At 37.7% G+C, this 22,735-nt stretch overlaps 1 protein-coding gene across 1 annotated transcript; it reads left to right on the forward strand.

Annotated features, from left to right (window-relative positions):
• The first annotated feature begins 2,216 nt into the window (after nucleotides 1-2,216).
• Nucleotides 2,217-3,339, forward strand: LOC125168793 (olfactory receptor 11G2-like). Its single transcript, XM_047864154.1, has one exon. The coding sequence runs from the start codon at nucleotides 2,371-2,373 to the stop codon at nucleotides 3,337-3,339; it is 969 nt and encodes a 322-aa protein (XP_047720110.1). The 5' UTR covers nucleotides 2,217-2,370.
• Nucleotides 3,340-22,735: the final 19,396 nt, after the last annotated feature.

Raw genomic sequence — 22,735 nt, forward strand, 5'->3', positions numbered from 1 at the left:
TGATGAGAATAAACTTCAGATGGAAAAGTATGAAAATATTAATTTTTATCTTGTTTACCCCAGCATAGGAAAATATATTTATCTAGATTTCTTATCCCTTTAAAATACAGATAAGTATTATTTACAAGAGGGGCCTGAGGATTTTTGTGTGAAAATGTATAATTAATAAGCTACTGCAGGTAGGCGAATGATGAATTCTGTTGCTTGTTCAATAGAGAAAATATACCAAATCTATGATTCCACTGATACACTATCTAGATCATATATTGCTCTCAATCTTACTAATATGCCTTGATTTTATGTGAAATAATTTCCTTTAATGACAAAACCATTCAGCATCTGTGTGCTGTTTCTTGCATTTATAGGTTCTTCTTTGGATTTCGACTTTATACAGTTAGTATTCCCAAAAAATACTCTAACGGGAGACACAAATAGGGTGAGTATTGATACTGATTTGATATACCACTGTTAGTGTCCCATTGTCAATCAAAATCTTAATGAAAATGGCTTAGAGTAAGATACCAATGTATCAGGACACAGGCCAGAGTAAAAAGGACAAAAATAGTTTTAAAAATTCAGTTGAATGAGTTATGCAGATAACCACTAAGACCCAATGGGTATATTAGAGAGTCTTTTCTTCAAAAGAATGCAGCACAATAATTTGTGGGCATCCCATTGGTAAGAGTATTTTTGAAACATAAGAATATTAATGCCTGTTACATTAATAGTAATATTACGCTTTTTGTCTTTGCTTCTGCATATTTTGTCCTCACTATACATAAGTACAATTTAAATGTAGTTAAGTTAAAGGAATTCTATTTTTCATTTCTTTTTTTTTTTAATTTTTTTTTCAACGTTTTTATTTATTTTTGGGACAGAGAGAGACAGAGCATGAACGGGGGAGGGGCAGAGAGAGAGGGAGACACAGAATTGGAAACAGGCTCCAGGCTCTGAGCCATCAGCCCAGAGCCGATGCGGGGCTCGAACTCACAGACGGCGAGATCGTGACCTGGCTGAAGTCGGACGCTCAACCGACTGCGCCACCCAGGCGCCCCTATTTTTCATTTCTAAGTGAATGGCCAAGACTCACAAGTTCCATACTTTGCTGTCTCTATAAAAGATGACGTTTAATTCTTTCTCAGATCCTATACAACAAACTCAATGAGAAAATCATACCATTCTTAAGGATAAAAATCCTAAATAAACTTTTTTTTGAATCTTACTAGGGGTGCCTGGGTGGCTCAGTCGGTTAAGCATCCGACTTTGGCTCAGGTCATGATTTCACGGTCCATGAGTTCGAGCCCCACGTTGGGCTCTGTGCTGACAGCTCAGAGCCTAGAGCCTGTTTCAGATTCTGTGTGTCCCTCTCTCTCTCACCCTCCCCCGTTCATGCTCTGTCTCTCTCTGTCTCAAAAAAATAAATAAACGTTAAAATTTTTTTTTTAATCTTACTATATATTCACAACAAATCAAGGGAAACACTGTCTTCCAGGACAGGGGGAAAACACACACACACACACACACACACACACACACACACACACACACAAACTTCTGTAATTGGAGAATTTCCTCTACCTGCCCTATACTGCCATATGACATAAGATTGCTATGGAAAACAAATGGACTGAACCACCAGGTTGCATTCAGACTTGACACAGTCTACACAGCCCCGTGGGCAACAAGTATACATAAAAAGCAGTCTTTCCACATTAGATGCCAAATGTGATAGCCAAGAGTAGATTTCTAAGGAAATAACACATGTACAAGTTAAGCTGTGATTCAACAACAAACTGGGAGGACTTTTAGGTGCCAAAGTGTAAGGCTTTTCCCCATGCTATGAAGCTCAATCCAAGAGGCTGGATAGAGAGAAAGCATTTTTTATGTACCAAACATGTCTGTCTAGTCATGTAGTGAATCATCTATGGTGGAACCAGAGAGCCATTTCAGTCATCACAAACAAGTACAAAAAGCAATATTCCCTGTGCCCTTTCACTTTCTATCTCAGTGAGAAAGAACTTTTTGGAATGTCTTAATATAAATAGGATTTCATTTACTGTTCTTATCAACATTACTAATTCCAATGAATTAATTTTATATTATTCTTTAGAAAGAAATATCAATTTTGCACTAATATGTAATCCAGTCTTCTGACCCAGTTTAATGATAGTCCCACACCATGTTTTTATTTATATTATTACTTACATCTTATCAAAATGAAGTCATGCTTTGGAGAACATGTTGTGATGATCACAGCTTTGTTGCTTAACAGAAAACTCATGGTTACTTTATCAAAAAATGGTCAAGAATTTGGCGTTTTCTGAGAGAACCAGCATACTCCATTAAGAGTGCTATAACAAAGTCATCTCCATGTCTTCCAGACCAATGAATGTGTCCGGCACAGAAACCACCAACTCCGTTAGCCACTTTATCCTTGTGGGCTTTCCCTCAAGCCCAGAAATGCAGCTCCTCTACTTCGGGCTCTTCTCAGTAGTCTACACGCTGACTCTCATGGGGAACGCAGCCATTGTCTGTGCAGTGCGGTGGGAACGGCGTCTTCACACGCCCATGTACATCCTCTTGGGGAATTTCTCTCTCCTGGAAATATGTTATGTCACCACGACCGTCCCTAACATGTTGGCCAATTTCCTGTCCTCAAGCAAGTCCATTTCCTTTGTGAGCTGTTTTGCACAGTTCTACTTCTTCTTCTCTCTGGGGTGTGATGAGGGCTTCTTCCTCTGCATCATGGCCTTTGACAGGTACCTTGCCATCTGTCGTCCTCTGCATTACCCACGCATTATGACGAAACAGCTGTACACTGGCCTTGCCATCTTTGGCTGGTCGTGCGGGTTCGTCCTCTTCCTAACCCCAGTTGTTCTCATTTCACAGTTACCCTACTGTGGCCCAAATACCATCAACCATTTCATGTGTGATCCTGCCCCATTGATGATGCTGTCCTGTTCTGAAGACACCACAACACAGTTCATTTACTCTACTTTCAATGCTGTTTTCATGATTGGAACCTTTCTCTTTGTTCTTTGTTCCTATGCTCTGGTGATTGTGGCTGTGCTAAGGATGCCCTCAGCAGCAGGCAAACGCAAGGCTTTCTCCACTTGTGCTTCTCATCTGGCAGTGGTGATCCTGTTTTTTGGCTCTGTTATGGTGATGTATGTTAGTCCTAGATCAGGACACCCAGTGCAAGTGCAGAAAATTGTGACCTTGTTTTATTCTGTGATAACACCCCTCTGTAATCCTCTAATTTATAGCCTAAGGAACAAGGAAATGAAGACTGCCCTAAGGAAAGTCTTTAGGACTGAAATACCTGCTCATAAAATATAAATCAGAAGTCACAGCGAACTATGTTCCTACTGCAACCTATCTTAAAAAGATATGAACAAGATACTTTTCTAGAGAATTCATTAATTTTGGTTAGGGAATTGTTACAATAAAGCCCACCATGATCTTTTTTTTTAACTTTTTAAAAAATTTATTATTTTGAGAGAGGCAGAGACAGGTGAGTAGGGGAGGAGCAGAGAGAAAGGGAGAGAGAGAATCCCAAGCAAGCTCCACACGGTGAGCACAGAGCCTGAAGGGGGACTTGAACTTATGAAACTGTAAGATCATTACCTGAGCCAAAGCCAAGAGTCAGATGCTTAACCAATTGAGCCACCCAGGTACCCCAAGCCCATCATCATCATAAATAACCCTCACTACATCATGGGATAGTTTTAAGAAATTAAATTGTTTTAGGAAAAACTGAACTCTTTTTATATAACTGAGTTTCTTAGGAAGTATAAATCTACTTTGTACTTCAGAATTGCAGCACAATATAAGGGTATAACATGGTCATAAATTTCTTTGGGAGTTAACACTATAAACAAATTCTTCTCCACTGGTAGTTACTGAATAAAAGGAAGGATATCTTTATGAGAAAGTCAAACTTTGCAGGTGTGATCTTATCACTCCACCTCCAAAGAATGATGCATGCTTTTACTTAAGGATTTTTTTCTAAGATTTGATTTAAATTCAAATTAGTTAACATATATGTAGTATTGGTTTCAGGAGTAGACCCTAGTGAGTCATCACTTACATATAACACTCAGGGATCATCCCAACATGTGCCCTCCTTAATGCCCATCACCCATTTAGCCCATCTCCCCACCCACCTCCCCCCCAGCAACTCTTAGTTTGTTCTCTATCATTAAGAGTCTCTTATGGTTTGCCTCCCTCTCTGTTTATATCTTATTTTATTTTTCCTTCCCTTCCCCTATGTTCATCTGTTTCATTTCGTAAATTCCACATATAAGTGAAATCATATATTTCTTTCTCTGACTTATTTTCCATAACAATATACTCTAGCTTCATCCATGTAATTTCAAATAGCAAGATTTTATTCTTTTTTGATGGCTGAGTAATATTCCATTCCACACACATTACACACACATATATATACCACCTCTTTATATATTCATCATTCTATGGGAATTTGGTTTCTTTCCATAATTTGGCTATTGTTGATAGTGCTGCTATAAACACTGGGGTGCATATGCCCCCTTTGAATCAGTATTTTTGTATCCTTTGGAAAATACCTAGTAGTGCAATTGCTGGGACACTGGGTAGTTCCATCTTTAACTTCCTGAGGCACCTCTACACTGTTTTCCAGTGTGGCTATATCAGTTTTCCTTCCCACCAACAGTGTAGGAAGGTTCCCCTTTCTCCACATCCTCCCAACATCTTTTGTTTCTTGAATTTCTCATTTTATCCATTCTGACAGGTGTGAGGTGATATCTCACTGTGGTTTTGATTTGTATTATCTGATGATGAATGATGTTGAGCAACTCTTCATGTGTTTGTTGGCCATTTGTATGTCTTCTTTGGAGAAGTGTCTATTCATGTCTTCTGCCAGTCTCTTAACTGGATTATTTATTTTCTGCATGTTGTGTTTGATAAGTTCTTTATAGATTTTCGATACTAACCCTTTACCCAATGTATCATTTGCACATATCTTCATCCATCCCATAGGCTGCCTTTTAGTTTTGTTGATTGTTTCCTTCACTGTGCAGAAGATTTTTATCTTGATGAAGTCCCAATAGTTCATATTTGTTTTTATTTCCCTTGCCTCTGGAGAGAAGTCTAATAAGAAGTTGCTATAGCCAAGGTCAGGAGGTTGCTGCTATGTTCTCCTCTAGGATTCTGATGGCTTCCTGCCTCATATTTAGGTGTATCACCAATTTTTGAATTTATTTTTGTGTATGGTGTAAGAAAGTGGTCCAGTTTCATTCTTCTGCATGTTGCTTTCCAGTTCTATCAACACGATTTGTTGAAGAGACTGTCTTTTTTCTATTGGATATGCTTTCCTTCTTTGTCAAAGATTAGTTGGCCATATAGTTGTGGGCCCATTTCTGGGTTCTCTATTCTGTTCCATTGATGTGTCTGTTTTTGTGCCAGTACCATACTGTCTTGAGGAAGCCCAGAATTGTGACACCTCCCACTTTGCTTTTCTTTTTCAACATTACTTTGGCCTTTTGGGATCTCTTCTGGTTCCATACAAACTTTTGAATTATTTGTTCTAGTTCTCTGAAAAATCCTAGTGTTGTTTTGATAGGGATTACATTGAATGTGTAGATTGCTTTCAGTTATAGACACATTTTAACATTATTTGTTCCTCCAATCCATGAGCATGGAATGCTTTTCCATTTCTTTGTGTCTTCTTCAATTTCTTTCACAAGTGTTCTATAGTTCACACAGTACAAATCTTTTACCTCTTTGGTTAGGTTTATTCCTAGGTATATTATGGGTTTTTGTGCAATTGTAAATGGGATCGATTCCTTGATTTCTTTTTCTGCTGCTTCACTATTGGTATATAGAAATGCAATCGATTTTTGTATATTGATTTTACATCCTGTGGCTTTTCTGAGTTTATGTATCGTTCTAGCAATTTTTTGCCAGTGTCTTTCGGGTTTTCCATGTAGAGTATCATGTCATCTGAGAAGAGTGAAAATTTGATTTCTTCCTTACCAATTTGGATGCCTTTTATTTCTTTTGTTGTGTGATTGCTGAGGCTAAGACTTCCAGCATTATGTTGGACAACAGTGGTGAGAATGAACATCCATGTCATCTTCCTTAGGGGAAAATCTCTCAGTTTTTTCCCATTGAAGAAGATATTAGCTATTGGTCTTTCATATATGGCTTTATTTTGTTGAGGTATGTTCCTTTTACCCCTACTTTCTTGAGGGTTCTTAACAAGAAAGGATACTACTCTTTTTCAAATGTTTCTTCTATACCTGTTGAGAGGATCGTATGGTTCTTATCCTTTCTTTTATTAATGTGGTGTATCCCATTGATTGATTTGCAGAAACTGAACCACCCCTGCAGCCCAGGAATAAATCCCACTTGATCATGGTGAATAATTCTTTTAAGTACTATTGGATTCAATTTGCTAGTGTCTTTCTTGTTGAGAATTTTTTGCATCTATGTTCATCTGGGATACTGGTCTGTAATTCTCCTTTTTAGTGGGACCTTTGGTCATGACACAATAGCCTTAGCTGGGTAGTAAGTAGTCAATCAGAGAACACTCAAAATAAGAATTAGGAATTTTGTGACTATTGCTTATCTCTAGTAGGATTAAGATAGATGCTAAATGTAAAGAGCCAGGCAGTAGCCAGGATTTAACTTCCTTTCCTGAAAATCTAGTGTGAATTGACTATTTTTAGAACCACATTTTATTTCACTATTTTTTCTGTGTGGCATATTTAAGTATTACCCAAAATGCCTCTAAAGATCATCTAGTCTTTAAAATATATAATCAAAATTGTTGGTTTTAACATACATTTTATTTTAACCGTTAGCCATCTATTTTTGTTTTCTGGTGTAACTCTCTAAAATGTAATAAAAGGCAATAGGAAAATAAGATGCAATATACAGAGCCACATTTACAGCCTTCAGAAAGAGATCCCTTCCACAAAGTGAAAATGTAACTGTAACTGGATGTCCTTTAGCAAAGAACCGAGGATTTGAGGTTGTCTGGACCTAGAGCAGGAGGATTTCTGAGGGTTAATAACAAAAGAGAGGTTTTCTTTGTTCTATTTCACAGAAGCAAAGTGAGTTGAATGACTGACAGTTGCCTGGACAAATTACTAATATAAGCAATAAAACTTAATTAAGAACTCATTCTAAAATATCTTTAATATAGTTCTATGATGGTAATACTTTTTTGATTATTTTAATTATGATTCCCCTCCAGGGGCTTATGGTTTATTCACTCTATGGTCATCGACATTTCTTAGCAAATTGAAAAAGAGATGAAACTGTATGGTAATTAATAAAATGTGCTTGGTTGGTTGGTTCTTTCTAAATGTGTGTGGTTTGTGCACTTATAACCAACTTTGAGGTAATAATTAACTAAGCTTTACAATCAGACTTCCCAAATCCCAGGAACACTTTCACCTAATATTTTAGGTTGCTGCCACTTATGGAATGAAATCCAACTTATTTCATAAATTTTGCTGAATTTAGGATTTTATAAATTAAGAATATAGAGATAAAAAATTTGAAATTTTTGTCTAATTTTTCTAATTTAGTTTAATAGATGAACTATTTATAAGGAGACAAAGTCTATCCTACTCAATATATGATTTCTTGTCTTCATAATTTCCCTCACACACCTCAACCACTACAAAAGAGTTGCATTATTTTCAAACCATACAATAAATTCTTACCTCCTCAAATACAGAGGATAACCTTGCAGCCTCCTTCATTTATTTCAATAATACGCACTAATATTTGAGCATTTATAGCTGCTAATCACGGAGATAAACCACATATATATTATCTTCAAATTTTCCAAAATATATTTTTTTTGGTCCCAGAACCTCTTTTTTTTTTTAGTATGAAACTTATTGTCAAATTGGTTTCCATACAACACCCAGTGTTCATCCTAACAGGTGCCCTCCTCAATGCCCATCACCCACCCTCCCCACCCTCCCACCCCCCACCAACCCTCAGTTTATTCTCAGTTTTTAAGAGTCTCTTATGGTTTGACTCCCTCCCTTTTTTTTCATCCAAAATATTTTAAGCGAATAATCCATGTGAAATTAATAGAAAAGAGTGGGAAGGAGTCTTCTCAATTAAAAAAAAAAAAAGTCCTATATTTAAATAAAGCAAATAATGGCTTACAACAAACTAAGCCAATCTGTGAAGTCTTCAAGAACATCATAAGCATTATAAATCCCCAAAATAAATATTTTAGGATGGAGCTATATCCACTTGTGACAGGATAACTTCCTTTCCCCCCAAATCACTCATTAGACTATTTCACTAAATATTTTTGAAAACAATCACTTTGCCTATTATATGCAACAACCCTCTAGAGCAGGTTATGCTCTATGCTTTGGCAGGTTATCCATGCCAAATTTTAAAGATTGGAAAACTGCAAATGTAAAGATATACCATTTTCATGGATTGGAAGAATTAATATTGTTAAAATGCCCATGCTATCCAAAGTAATCTAAAAATTCAGTGCAAATCCTGTCAAAATCACAACAGCATTTTTCACAAAACTAGAGCAAATAATTCTAAAATTTGCATGAAATCATAAAATACTTTGAATAACCAAAGAAATCTTAAAAATAACAAAAGTGGTGGTATCACAATCCCAGACTTCAAAATATACTACAAAACTAGAGTAATCAAAACAGTATGGTACTGGCACAAAAATAGACACTTAAATCGATGGAATAGAATAAACAGACAAGAAAATGAACCCACACTTATGGGGTCAATCTATAAGAAAGGAGGCACGAAAATACAGTGAGAAAAACAGCTTTTTCTATAAGCAGTGCTGGGAAAACTGTACAGTTACATCCAAAAAAATGAAACTGGACCACTTTCTTGCACCATATACAAAATCAAAATGTATTAAAGACCTAAATGTGAGAGCTAAATCCATAAAACTCCTAAAAGAAAATATAGGCAGTAATTTCTTTGACATGAGCGTTAGCAACATTTTTCTAGATAGGTCTCCACAAGCAAGGGAAACAAAAACCAAAATAAACTTCTGGGCCTAGACCAAAACAAAAATCTTATGCACAGCACCAGAAACCATCAGCAAAGTGAAAAGGCAACCTAGTCAACTGAAGATATTTGCAAATGATACATTCAATAAGGAGTTAATATCCAAAATAAAGAACTCATACAACTCATACCAAAAAAAAAATCCAATTTAAAAATGGACATAGACCTAAGTAGACATTTTTCCAAAGAAGACATAAAAATGGCCACTAGAAACATGAAAACATGCTCTGCATCACTATCAGGGAAATGCAAATCAAAATCACAATTAGATTTCACCTTACACCTGTCAGAGTGGCTAAAATCAAAAAAAGTGTTGGTGAGGATGTGGAGAAAAAGGAACACTAATACAGTGTTAGTACAGGCACTGTGAAAAATAATATGTATTTTCCTCAGAAAAGTAATAATAGAAATACCATATGATTCAGTAATTCCACTACTGGGTATTTATCCAAAGAAAGTGAAAATGCTAATTCAAAAAGTATATGTACCCCTATATCTATTGCAGCATTATTTACAGAAGCCAAGATATAGAAGCAACTTATGTGTCCAACGATAGACAAATGGAAAAGGAAGATGTGGTATAACAATGGAGTATTATGTAGCCATAAACAGAATGAGATCGTGCCATTTCTGATGACAACATGGATGGACCTAGAGGGTATTATGCTAGCTAAAATAAGTCAGAATGAAAAAGACAAATGCCATATGATTTCATTTATATGTGGAATCTAAAATAAACAAAAAAACAAAAAAACAAATGAGACCTATAAATACAGTGAACGAGCTGATGGTTGCCAGAGTGGGGTGGGATGATGGGAAAAATTGGTGAAGGGAAGTGGGATATACAGGCTTCCACTTATGTAATGAAAAAGTCACAGGACTCAAAGGCACAGCATAAGAAATACAGTCAAGAATATTGTAATAGTGTTGCATGGTGACAGATGTTAGCTACATTTCTGGTAAGCACAGAATCACATATAGACTTGTCAAATCACTATGTTGTATACCCCAAACTAATGTAATAATGGGTGTCAACTATACTCAAACTTAAAAAAAGAAAAAGAAAAAAACTAATTCAATTATGAAATTACCAAGTGTGTATATTTGGCCACTTCTCTCTCTTTCACCCAAATTTCACAGGGAACATAGCACTGTTCAGAGTCTTTACATATGGCCTCTGGAAGGCTGACAAAGATAGGAACCTAAATATCCTGGGCCATACTGCCTCAAGTAGAGTCCATCCAACAGCCCTTGGGGTTTAGCTGCCATACCTTCAACAACATCTTGGCTAACAAAAAGAGGGCCTGAGAAGATCAGATTTAACCCAGGTACACCACTTCCTGACAATACCTCCAGGTCTAGAGCTGACTGCTTTCCAGAGTTTGAATCCAAACACTTAATCAGGACCTGGTGTCCCTTGGGTACTCATAACTTAAGCAATTACTTTCAGGCCCAAAGTATATTTTCTCTTCAGCAGCAAAATGTCCTGTTCAGCTTCTGTTTAGCTTTATCCTGGGATATCCAAACTGGTATTACAGCTCTGAGATATCCAAACCCTGGGCTTTACTGTATGGGCTCAGCTACATACTGATAGGCTAAATAAGACAAGTGAGGCAATGGAGCTCACTGGCAATATCACAGAAGCTCAGTTGCCTTGGCACCAATTCTAGGAAGAAAACACAAAGAAAGGAAAGCAGAAAACAAAAAGAAGGGTGCCTGGGTGGCTCAGTTGGTTAAGCATCTGAATTTGGTTCAGGTCACGATCTCATGATTCATGAGTTCGAGCCCCACATCAGGCTCTGTGCTGACAGCTCAGAACCTGGAGCCTGCTTTGGATTCTGTATCTCTCTCTCTCTCCCTCTGACAATCCCACCCCCACCCCACTTGCACTCTGTCTCTCAGAAATGAATAAACATTAAAAAAAAGAAAATGGAAAGAGTCAAAAGCATAATAATAATACTAGAGTGATAGAAAAACATACGGGTTCAAGTTTACATTTGAAGAATTTATCTAAAATTGAAACATCTAGAAAATTTCATTTTTTTTTCAGAATGGCTGTCTCTTTTGGGGGAAGTGACATATCAGAGGTACTTCTGAAATTAAAAAGGGAAAGAACTAATTTGGAAAGTTACATACTAATGGGATACAACACAAATATTACTAATCACAAAATATTTTTAAAAGATTGTACCAAAAATTACATACTGTATTATTCCATTTATATAATATTCTTGAAATGACAAAATTCTAGAAATGGAGAACAGCTTAGTGGTTGCCCAGGGATTAAGAAGGAGATGGGACCAGAGGGAAGTGAGTGTGGCCATACAAGGAAAACACCAGGGATCCTCGTAGTGATAGAAATGTTTTTATCTTTCCTCTTACCAATGTCAGTATCTTGTCTATGATATAGTACTATAGTTTTGCAAGCTGTTGCTATTGGTGAAAACTGGATAAAGGGTACATGGATTTCTCTGTGCTATTTCTTACAACTGAATGTGAGTCTACAATTACCTCCAAATAAAAAGTTTAATTAAAAAAATTAAACAGGGGCGCCTGGGTGGCGCAGTCGGTTAAGCGTCCGACTTCAGCCAGGTCACGATCTCGTGGTCCGGGAGTTCGAGCCCCGCGTCAGGCTCTGGGCTGATGGCTCAGAGCCTGGAGCCTGTTTCCAATTCTGTGTCTCCCTCTCTCTCTGCCCCTCCCCCATTCATGCTCTGTCTCTCTCTGTCTCAAAAATAAATAAACGTTGAAAAAAAAATTAAAAAAAAATTAAACACATGAACATAGGGGGACATAAAAGAGAGGTAAATAGAAAAGACTCAACTATGGAGAACAAACTGAGGCTTGCTGGGCAGGAGATCAGTGGGTATTAAGGAGTGCATTTGTCATGATGAGCACTAGAAGTTGTAAGTGATGAATCACTAAATTCTACACCTGAAACTAGTATTACACTGTATGTTAATCAACTGGAATTTAAATAAAAACTTTAAAAAGGTGGGGAGGGGAGAGAAGAGTTAAAATGGCAGAGTAGGAGGAGGACCCTGGCTAGTCTCACTCCTCCAACACAGCTAGATCAACATCAAATCATTTTGAACACCTGGGAAATTGATGAGGTTTAAGAGAACAATCTGCATAATTTGAGGGAGAGAACGCGGCAGGTACGTGGCGCAGAGAGGGAAATTGGGGGAGAGAAAAGCCGTGGTGCTGAGGGGTGGGAGCCTCTTCATGGAGAGAAAAAGACAGGGAGAGAGAGAGCAGTGTGTTGGGTTCGTGCAAGAAAAGTACTCCCCCAAAACAATTGACGAGTAATGGACTATAGAAAATTTTTGCAAACAATTGAGCTGAAATTCTGAGTTTTGGGAAATCTGGAGTAGGGCCGGCAGCAATGCACCTGGGGAGAAGGGGGGTGGGGGCCTGAATGGACAGCCAACAGTGTAGGGAATCCCCTGGGCCACACTGGTAGAGAATGTTCCTCTCCCTGGAATGCATTGGGAAGAAAGTATATTGCCTCTCCAAGGACAAAAGCACCCAGTTGGTGCCTTTGAGCAGCCAATTAACAGCAGGGGACAGAAGCACATGTAGAGGGCAGCTATAGTGGTCGCAGCTTTTCCCTGTGCATCACCATAAGCTCTAGGCACCTGCACTGCTGTGCGACTACTTTTCTGGCACAGAACAGTGCCAGGCATAGCACTGCAGGGCTCTCTTCTGGAGGAGGGAAGCAGGTATGCCTGTTACCCAGTCCTGTAAGATTTGCACCAGAGATAAAACACAGGAGAGCTGTGGCACCCGGCACAGAAAGGTTGAGAGGAGGGATCTGACAGAAGCCTGGGACAGAGGAGGGAAGAGTGTTTGCCTGTCTGTGAGGGCTACCTGAAGAGAGGTGCCAGCTCCCTTACCTGGGACCAGAGAGCGGTGTGATGCCATCTTGCCCGACACACCAGCTTAGTCGGCCTTCAGTGAGCAACACAGCGCCCCCAGTGGAGGGGGAGCTGCTTACACCAATCCCCACTCCCCTGCATCTTAAAGGGGCTACGCGAGGTCAGGTCTGGCTTTGAGCCAGCACAGCAGGCCTTTTTCCCTCAGAGGATGAGCATAACCTCCCTGTCCCCGACTCCCCCACATGCACCAAATTAACTGATCATAGAGTGCTCCAAAGCATCAGCTTCAGTTTTTCAGTTTTGATGAAAATACGAACAGGTTTTTTTTTTTTTTTTTTAAATCAGGCCGATATTTTTTGTCTATTTGCTTTTTATTTTCTTTTCCCGTTTTATGGGTCAGGCTTCTTTTTCTTTCATTCTTTTTCTTCTTTTTTTCTTTATTTTTCTTTGGAATCAGGCTTATATTCTTCTGTTTGTCTATTTGGAGATTTTTGTTCTTTTCCTTTTATTTTGCTTCAGATCTTTTGTTGTTGTTTTAAACCAGGCTTATTTTAACAAACAAATCAAAACATACCAGTTGAAGGTCCAAACACCCCCCACTACAAGCAAAGGGGAACTCTGCAGGGGACTGACCTGGGGAAAAGAGCAGCCAAATCACAACAGCAGAGTGCACACAGCATGTACCAGAAACACTTCCTGAAGCACCAGGCTCTGGGAAGTGTATAACCCCTTCTTCATATAGCATTATCCTCAGGAGCAGGAAACAGAACAAGCTTTCATAACACACACAAACCAGAAATCTAGATGAAATGACAAGATGGAGGAATTCTCCCCCAAAGAAAGATCACAAAGAAACCACAGCCAGGGATTTGCTCAAAAGAGATATAACTAATATGTAAGAACAAGAATTTAGAACAACAGTCATAAAAATACTAGCTGGGCTTGAAAATAAAAAGCAAAAAGACACCAGAGAAATTCTTCCTGCAGAGATAAAAGTCTTAAAAACTAGTCAGGCTGAAATTAAAAAATACTATAATGGAGATGCAAAACCAACTGGATGTAATCACAATGAGGATGGAAAAAGCAGAGGATTGAGTAAGTGATATAGTAGATAAAACTGTGGAAAATAATGAAGCTAAAAAGTAAATGGAAAGAAAACTATTAGATCATGAATATAGACTTAGGGAAATCCACAATTCCAGAAAGTACAATAATATCCATATCATCAGAGTCCCAGGAGAAAAGCAGGAAAAAGGAACAGAAGGTTTATTTAGACAAATTATAGCTAAAAGCATCACTAATCTGGGGAAGGTAACAGACACCCAAGTCCAAGAGGCACAAAGAACTCCCCTAAAAATCAACAAAAACAGATCAATACCAAGACATACCATAGTGAAACTTGCAAAATACAAAGATAAAGAGAATTCTGAAAGCAGCTAGGGACAAAAGGACCTTAATATACAAGGGTAGACACACAAGGTTAGCAGCAGACACTTGGCAGGCCAGAAGGGAGTGGCATGATATATTCAATGTGCTAAACATGAAAAATACACAAGCAAAAATACTTTATCCAACAAGGCTGTCATTCAGAACATAAGGAGAGAGAGTTTCCAAGACAAGCAAAAACTGAGAGTTTGTGAACGCTAAACCAGCTCTGCAAGAATTATTAAAGGGTACACTTTGAGTTGGAAAGAGAGACCAAAAGCAACAAAGACTGGAAAGGAACAGAGACAATCTACAAGAACAGTGATTTTACAGGCAATACAATGGCATTAAATTCATATTGATCAATAATTACTCTGAATGTAAATGGACTAAATGTGCCAATGAAAAGACAGAAGGTATCAGAATAGCTTTAAAAAAAAATGAGACCCATAATATGTTGCTTACAAGAGACTCATTTTAGAACCCAAAGATACTTCTGGGTAGAAACTGAGGGGGCGGAGACCCATCATGCTAACAGACATCAAAAGAAAGTTGGAGTAGCCATACACATATCAGATAAACTAGATTTTAAAACAAAGACTTTAATAAGAGATGAAGAAGAGCACTGTATCATAATAAAGGGGTCTATCCAACAAGATCTGACAATTATAAATATTTATGTCCCAAATTTGGAATGCCCAAATATATAAATCAGCTAATAACAAACTTAAAGAAATGCATTTGATAATAATACATTAATAGTAGGGAACTTTAACACCCCACTTATAGCAATGGACAGATCATGTAAGCAGAAGATCAACAAGGAAACAATGGCTCTGAATGACACATTGGACCCAATGGAATTAACAGATATATTTAGAGCATTTCACCCTAAAGCAACAGAATAAACATTCTTTTTGAGTGCACATAGAACATTCTCCAGAAAAGACCACATACAGGGTCACAAATAAGGCCTCGGCCAGTAAAAAAAAAAAAAAAAAAAAAAAAAAATTGAGATAAGGCCATGCATATTTTCGGACCACAACATCACGAAACTTGAAGTCAACCACAAAAAGAAAGGCTGAAAATAATGGAAGTTCAATAACATCCTATTAAAGAATTAAAGGGTTAACTAGGAAACTAAAGAAGAAATTAAAAATACATGGAAGTCAATGAAAATGAAAACATGACAGTCCAAAACTTTTGGCATGCAGTAAAAGCAGTCATAAGAGGGAAGTATATGGCAATCTGGGTTTTCCTCAAGAAGTAAGAAAATTCTAAAATACACAACCTAACACTAAACTTAAAGGAGCTGGAAAAATAACAGCAAATAAAGCCTAAAACCAGCATATGGAGGGAAATAATAAAGACTAGACCAGAAATAAATGATATAGAAATTTAAAAAACAGAACAGATCAACAAAACTAGGAGCTGATTCTTTGAAAGATTAACAAAACTGATAAACTCCTAGCCAGACTTATCATAAAGAAAAGAGAAATGACCCAAATAAATAAAAACACAAATGAAAGAGGAGAGATCAGAATCTCTCCTGAAATGGAGAGATTCCAGTCTACTGAAATGGAATCAGTTATCAGAAATTTTCCAACAACAAAAGTCCAGGGCCAGATGGCTTCCCTGGGGAATTCTACCAAACATTTAAAAAAGAATTAATACCTATTCTTCTTAAACTGTTCCAAAAAATAGAAATGGAAGGAAAACTTCCAAACTCATCTATGAGGACAACATTACCTTGATTCCAAAAACAGACAAAGAACCCCTAAGAAGGAGAATTACACACCAATTGTCAGAGTGGTTCAATATTCACAAATCAATCAACATGATACACCACGCTTGGTGGATAAGAACCATGTGATCCTCTCAATAGATGCAAAAAAAGCATTTACAAAATACAACATCCTTTCTTGATAAAAACCCTCAAGAAAGTGGGATAGAAGGAATCTACCTCAACATCATAAAATCCATATATGAAAGACCCACAGCTAATACCATTCTCAATGGGGAAAAATTGAGAGCTTTTCTCCTAAGGTCAGGAACATGACACCACTGTTGTTCAACATAGTACTGGAAGTCCTAGCCTCACAATCACACAACAAAAAGAAATAAAAGGCATACAGATTGGCAAGGAAGAAGTCAAACTTTCACTCTTCTCAGATGACATGATACTCTTCATGGAAAATCTAGGAGACTCCACCAGTATATTGCTGGAACAGACACATGAGTTGAGTAAAATCGCAGAATACATAAACAACATACAGAAATATCTTGCATTTCTACACACCAATAATGAAGCAGTAGAAAAGTAATCAAAGAATCGATCCTGTTTACAATTGCACAAAATCCATAAGATACTTATGAATAAACCTAACAAAAGAGGTAAAAGATCTATACTCTGTAAACTCTAGAACACTTATGAAACAAATTGAAAAAGACACAAAGAAATGAAAAAATATTCCATGCTCCTGGACTGGAAGAACAAATATTTTTGAAATGTCTATACCACCCAAAGCAATCTGCATATTCAATGTAATCCATATCAAAATACCACCAGCATTTTTGCACAGCTAGAACAAACAGTTCTAAAATTTGTGTGGAACCAGAAAAGACCCCAAAAGGCCAAAGTAATGTTAAAAACCAAAAACAAAGTTGGAGGTGTCACAATTCTGGACTTCAAGCTGTATTACAAAGCTGTAATCATCCAGATAGTATGGTATTGGCACAAAAACAGACACATACATCAATGGAATAGAATAGAGAACACAGAAGTGGACCCACAACTATATGGCCAACTAATCTTTGACAAAGCAGGAAAGCATATCCAATGGAAAAAAAAAAGTCTCTTCAACAAATGGTGCTGGGAAAACTGGAAAGCAACATGCAGAAGAATGAAACTGGACCACTTTCTTACACCATACACAAAATAAATTCAAAATTGGTGAGACACCTAATTATGAGGCATAAATCATCAAGATCTAGAGGAGAACACAGGCAGCAGCCTCCTGACCTTGTATGTAGCAACTTCTTATTAGACACATCTCCAGAGGCAAGGGAAATAAAAACAAATATGAACTATTGGGACTTCATCAAGATAAAAATCTTCTGCACAGTGAGGGAAACAATCGACAAAACTAAAAGACAGCCTATGGAATGAATGAAGATATGTGCAAATGATACATTGGGTAAAGGGTTAGTATCGAAAATCTATAAGGAACTTATCAAACTGAACATGCAAAAAATAAATAATCCAGGGGCGCCTGGGTGGCTCAGTCGGTTAAGCGTCCGACTTTGGCTCAGGTCATGATCTCACGGTCCGTGGATTCGAGCCCCGCGTCGGGCTCTGTGCTGAGAGCTCAGAGCCTGGAGCCTGTTTCAGATTCTGTGTCTCCCTCTTTCTCTGACCCTCCCCTGTTCACGCTCCGTCTCTCTCTGTCTCAAAAATAAATAAATGTTAAAAAAAATTTTTTTTTAAAAATAAATAATCCAGTTAAGAAACTGGCAGAAGACATGCAAATGGCCAACAAACACATGAAAAGATGCTCAAAATCATTCATCATCAGAAAATACAAATCAAAACCACAGTGAGATACCACCTCACACCTGTCAGAATGGATAAAACTAATAACTCAAGAAACAAAAATGTGGGGAGGATGTGGAGAAAGGGGAACCTTCCTACACTGTTGGTGAGAAGGAAAACTGATGCAGCCACACTGGAAAACAGTGTAGAGGTGCCTCAGAAAGTTAAAGATGGAACTACCCAATGTCCCAGCAATTGCACTACTAGGTATTTTCCAGAGGATTCAAAAATACTGATTCAAAGGGGCATATGCACCCCAATGTTTATAGCAGCATTATCAACAGTAGCCAAATTATGGAAAGAGCACAACTGTTCATCAACTGATGAATGGATAAAGAAGTGGTATGCATATACTATGGAATATTACTCAGCCACCAAAACAATAAAATCTGGCCATTTACAATGATGTGGATAGAACTAGAGTGTATTATGCTAAGCAAAATAAGTCAGTCAGAGAAAGACAAATACCATATGATTTCACTCATGTGGAATTTAAGAAATAAAACAGATGAACATAGGGGAAGGCACAGAAAAATAAAACAAGATATAGACAGAGAAGGAGGCAAACCATAAGAGACTCTTAAAGATAGAGAACAAACTGAGGGTTGCTGGAGGGGAAGTGGGTGGGAACATGGGCTAAACGGGTGATGGACATTAAGAAGAGCAGTTGTTGTGATGAGCCCTGGGTGTTGTATATAGGGGATGAATCACTAAATTCCTCCTGAAACCAATACTACACGATATGTTAAACTGGAGGGATCACTAAATTCTACTCCTGAAACCAATACTACACTATATGTTAAATGAAATCTTGGAGGGAAAAAAAAGAAAAAGTTCTCAGATCAGTATGCTGGCGTAATGAACTGATTGTGGGTCAGGCTGGCCTCTTGTGTCAATAAAACATTTCTCTCTTTTTTCCTTTATCTCATTAGTTCTTTAATAAATACCTATTGCATATACACAAACAGAAAGAATTTTAAAAAATTAAAAATAAAGATTGTACCAAAGAGTTTAGACCTCCATCATCAAAGTGACAAAGACTCAATACATTTTCAAAAGCAAGTCATTGAGGGCAGAAGTTAAGGAGGTTAAAAAGGAGTGTCCAAGTGCAATATGAAAGCATTAGTGGGTTGAAAACTTCCAGAAACATCAATCGTACTTCCAAAATGGAAAAATTAGAGTATCCTTAATTAGCACCAGAAGAAAAAAGAGGAATTAGGGCCAGCAGTTAATGTTACTCAGAAATATTTGTCCCAAGTTACTTTCTGCAGGAACTGTTGGACAGTGAACAGAGTGAGTAGGCTGTTTCCACTCTTGCTTTCTCAGCTTGGATTAGAGACATTCTGGCTGGTTTCTGCCACTTCATACCTGTGTGCTAAAATGACTAAAACTTAGAGAAGAGAGAAGGAGCCTAACTAACATGAGTTAGTGTCTGATAGAAGAAGGTGACATCTGAAACGGGTCTGACTCCCACCTTCCTATGAACCATGCCCAAGAAGTCAAATGTACCTCACTGTCAGTGTAAGACTACTATGTACCTGTTTAAGCAGCAAAGAATGAAAAGGATATAAAGTTTTCCCCTTGTACAGGGTTCTTTGCTGAAACTTTTGCCAAAGTACCTTATTACCCTAAAAGCTCTCTGTGGGAAATGACTGTTTTGAATAAATCTTTGTTCACAATGGGCACTCATTTTTCAATGAAAATTTTTGTACCAAGGTAAGCAGCAAGTAAAACCATAGACAGAAGCTTCTGAACAACCTGATCAAGTTAGTGTTGAAGTAAAAATATTTTAAAATAAAGGAAGCAGAAAATAATAATAAAAATAATGTTAATAGAACAATGACCAAGAAAGAATAGACAGGTTGAAGCTATAGGCAGATTAAATATAGTTTTTCACTACAAGACTTTTATTTGTGGAAAGTAAAAAAACCAAGTTGAATTATAGCCAAATATAAAGTCTTACTCTCTGTATGCTTCTATTTAATCATTTAAACTGGTAAGACTATCTTCAAAAAAATTTATGAGTATTATATATCAGATAATACACGTGAAATATGTTGACATAGTAATTGCACTATGTCAATAGTGCTATAGTACTAAAAGCTATCATCCAAGCATGATATAAATCTAGAAAGAGTATTTATATCCATTGGAGGAAGATGATTTTAAAATATAAAGAGACATAGAATCCTTGGGGTTGAGGCAGGCTGTGAGAGAGGCTCTAAATGTTAAATGAAACCAGGTTTTTCTACTCTCAAAGCCTGAAAGCCACTGGATAGTTCCAGCAGGTGTCAGTTCTGGCTGCAAGGGGGCTGCAGGGGGAGTAGAATTTTCAAACAACACTACACTGAGTGATGAAGATTGGTGGGGAAATTTCTCTTAGTGGACAATTGGGGAGATACTCAGGATTTGGGGATTTGTTAAAGTGAACTTAAGTGCACATGTGAGGGAAAGGGAACTCCAGGAGCTTTGAAGCAACTGGTGACATCCAATGAGGCTGGTTTTTAAAATCCAGAACCAGTCTGGAGGTGTAAGGTAAGCAGCAGAGCAGAGGGGCCATTATTAGGTGACAGTCTCACCAATGGATTCAGGGAGGCCCTTTCGCCTTTGAGTTCATGACTGGAAGTAAAACACACTTGAGGGTTGATTGATGCACTGTGATTGTCCCTGCTGCTCCTGAGGGGTGGCCTCCAGGGACAATATGTGGCCAGAAAGGGATGCATAATAAAACGAATGGAGAGTTCCCTGACACTCTATTCCTTTTTGTGTAACAAAGAGAATCCTTTGTGAGGCTCAAACTGTGAGAGAGAGCCACCAGAAATCCAAAATCCTGCACACCTAGACCCTCAAAGAGGGCACAGGTGGGAGCTCCTCAACTGCTACTGAAAATATTGCTACAGAAAAAAGGGCTGTGAATTTTTTTTTGTACTTTTAATCTATGAATATGTCTTATATTTTAGAGAAAGTATGTAAAACAATACATAATGTTTTTTAACAAAGCCTTCATTCTTCCTTGCAGGGCACCTCAAATGTCTATCCAGAATATATCTGTTTAAAAATCTCATCAGGAAAACCTGAGCTGACACTTCTGCTTTGCATTATCTTCCAGATAAAAGATGGGGGAAGGCAGTGGGTCTCATATCACTTCAGAGGACATAAAATATTTGTAAGTAATGGGTATTGATTTTCATTAAGTATTATAAAGATTTAAGAACTCCTTGGGGCCTGGGTGGCTCAGTGGGTTAAGTGTCCAACTTCGGCTCAGGTCATGATCTCGCGGTTTGAGTTCTAGCCCCATATTGGGCTTTGTGCTGACAGTTCAGAGCCTTGAGCCTGCTTTAGGTTCTGTGTCTTCCTCTCTCTCTGTGACTCATCTCTCTCTCTCCCTCCCTCTCTCTCTCTCTCTCTCTCTCTCTCTCTCTCTCTTTCTCTCTCAAAATAAATAAACATTACAAAAAAAGACTTAAGAACTCCTCTATCTGCAGTGAAAGGAAAGATCAACATGTGGTCACAGGTAGAACCCACAGTGACCCCCAGACAGGGAGAGAAGGACTTAGAACAGTGAGGCAGGAACAGAGGGATTCTCAAAGACCAAGAAGTCTGCTCCTGAATTGAGAATGGAAGGGAGAGAACTCACAACACTCCCAAGTTTTATTACAGATAAGAATTTGAAAGAAAATCTGCTTCTGTCTGGATGTTTTTTTCTTCCCTCTTTAACAACCGTTCATTCATTTAAGATCCACCCTCAAAATATTGAAGACTTCTTCTCGAGGGCTCCTTATGCTTTCCTTAAATAAATCTAACCAAAAGTGAAAGGAATGTTTCTCATTCAAATAAAACCACCCCAAAACATACTTTCCTTCCACTCTTGTTCTTACCATGTTTCTTTGCCCCGTTCACATGCAGTCTCACCCACCATTGTCAGTTCCACTGTGTAAGTAAAACTATGGCCACAGAAAAGAGTGTGGGAGCACTATGTACTTTAGTTAAATTATAGAAAATTTAGGTTGTCTAGTTCTGGAATAAAGCATCTTATCCTTCCTTACAATCACTGAGTTTCCAGCCCAAAGCCTCCTTCAATAAGCCCACAATCTTGGATTTATGGTTTATAGCTTTCCCAATTTCAGCTCACCAGTCTGTTTGTATGCCACGTTTGCTCTCTGAAGGAACACAATAATCTTCTCATACTTGGTCACCCTTTGGTATGTAATGGAAACTGCTGTCCTCAAGATACCTGCTCACTATCTTAGCTAACATACCTGAAGTCAACTATATAGAAAGACTATGAGAAATATATACATAATCTTTTCTTATGGTATATGGCCTCAGTTCCTAACACAGCTTTCCTGAGGTTAACCTTCCATATTCACAAGTGTAAATTTGAATAACCAAGTTGAACGTGAATAAATTGAATCAAAAACAATAAGGAAACAGCTAATATATACATAGCTGACAGCCATGTAGAAAAAATAAGTTGGGTTTTAGAATCAACATACTCAGAGGGAAATGAAACTCAATGCTACATTTAGAAATGTGGAAGTGCTTGTCTGTCTCGTTTGTTTGTTTGTTTGTTTGTTTGTTTGTTTTAAGCCTCTAGAACTAGAGATTTTTGAAAAAAGAGTAGAATTTAATGAAATAATGAACATTAAGTGACTGCCACAATAAATATTTAATACATGACAGTGGTTGGCATTATACTTACTATTTTAGGAGTCAATGTGTTTTAAAGAAAGTGTCCAAAAGTGTGTTCGTGTCATTAAAGGTTCCC

This window comes from Prionailurus viverrinus, chromosome B3, assembly GCF_022837055.1.
Source record: "Prionailurus viverrinus isolate Anna chromosome B3, UM_Priviv_1.0, whole genome shotgun sequence".
Taxonomy (NCBI): domain Eukaryota; kingdom Metazoa; phylum Chordata; class Mammalia; order Carnivora; family Felidae; genus Prionailurus; species Prionailurus viverrinus.

What these genes read in the sequence shown, in the direction of transcription:
- LOC125168793 (XM_047864154.1), top strand. Translation starts at nt 2,371, where the DNA reads ATGTCTTCCAGACCAATGAATGTGTCCGGCACAGAAACCACCAACTCC.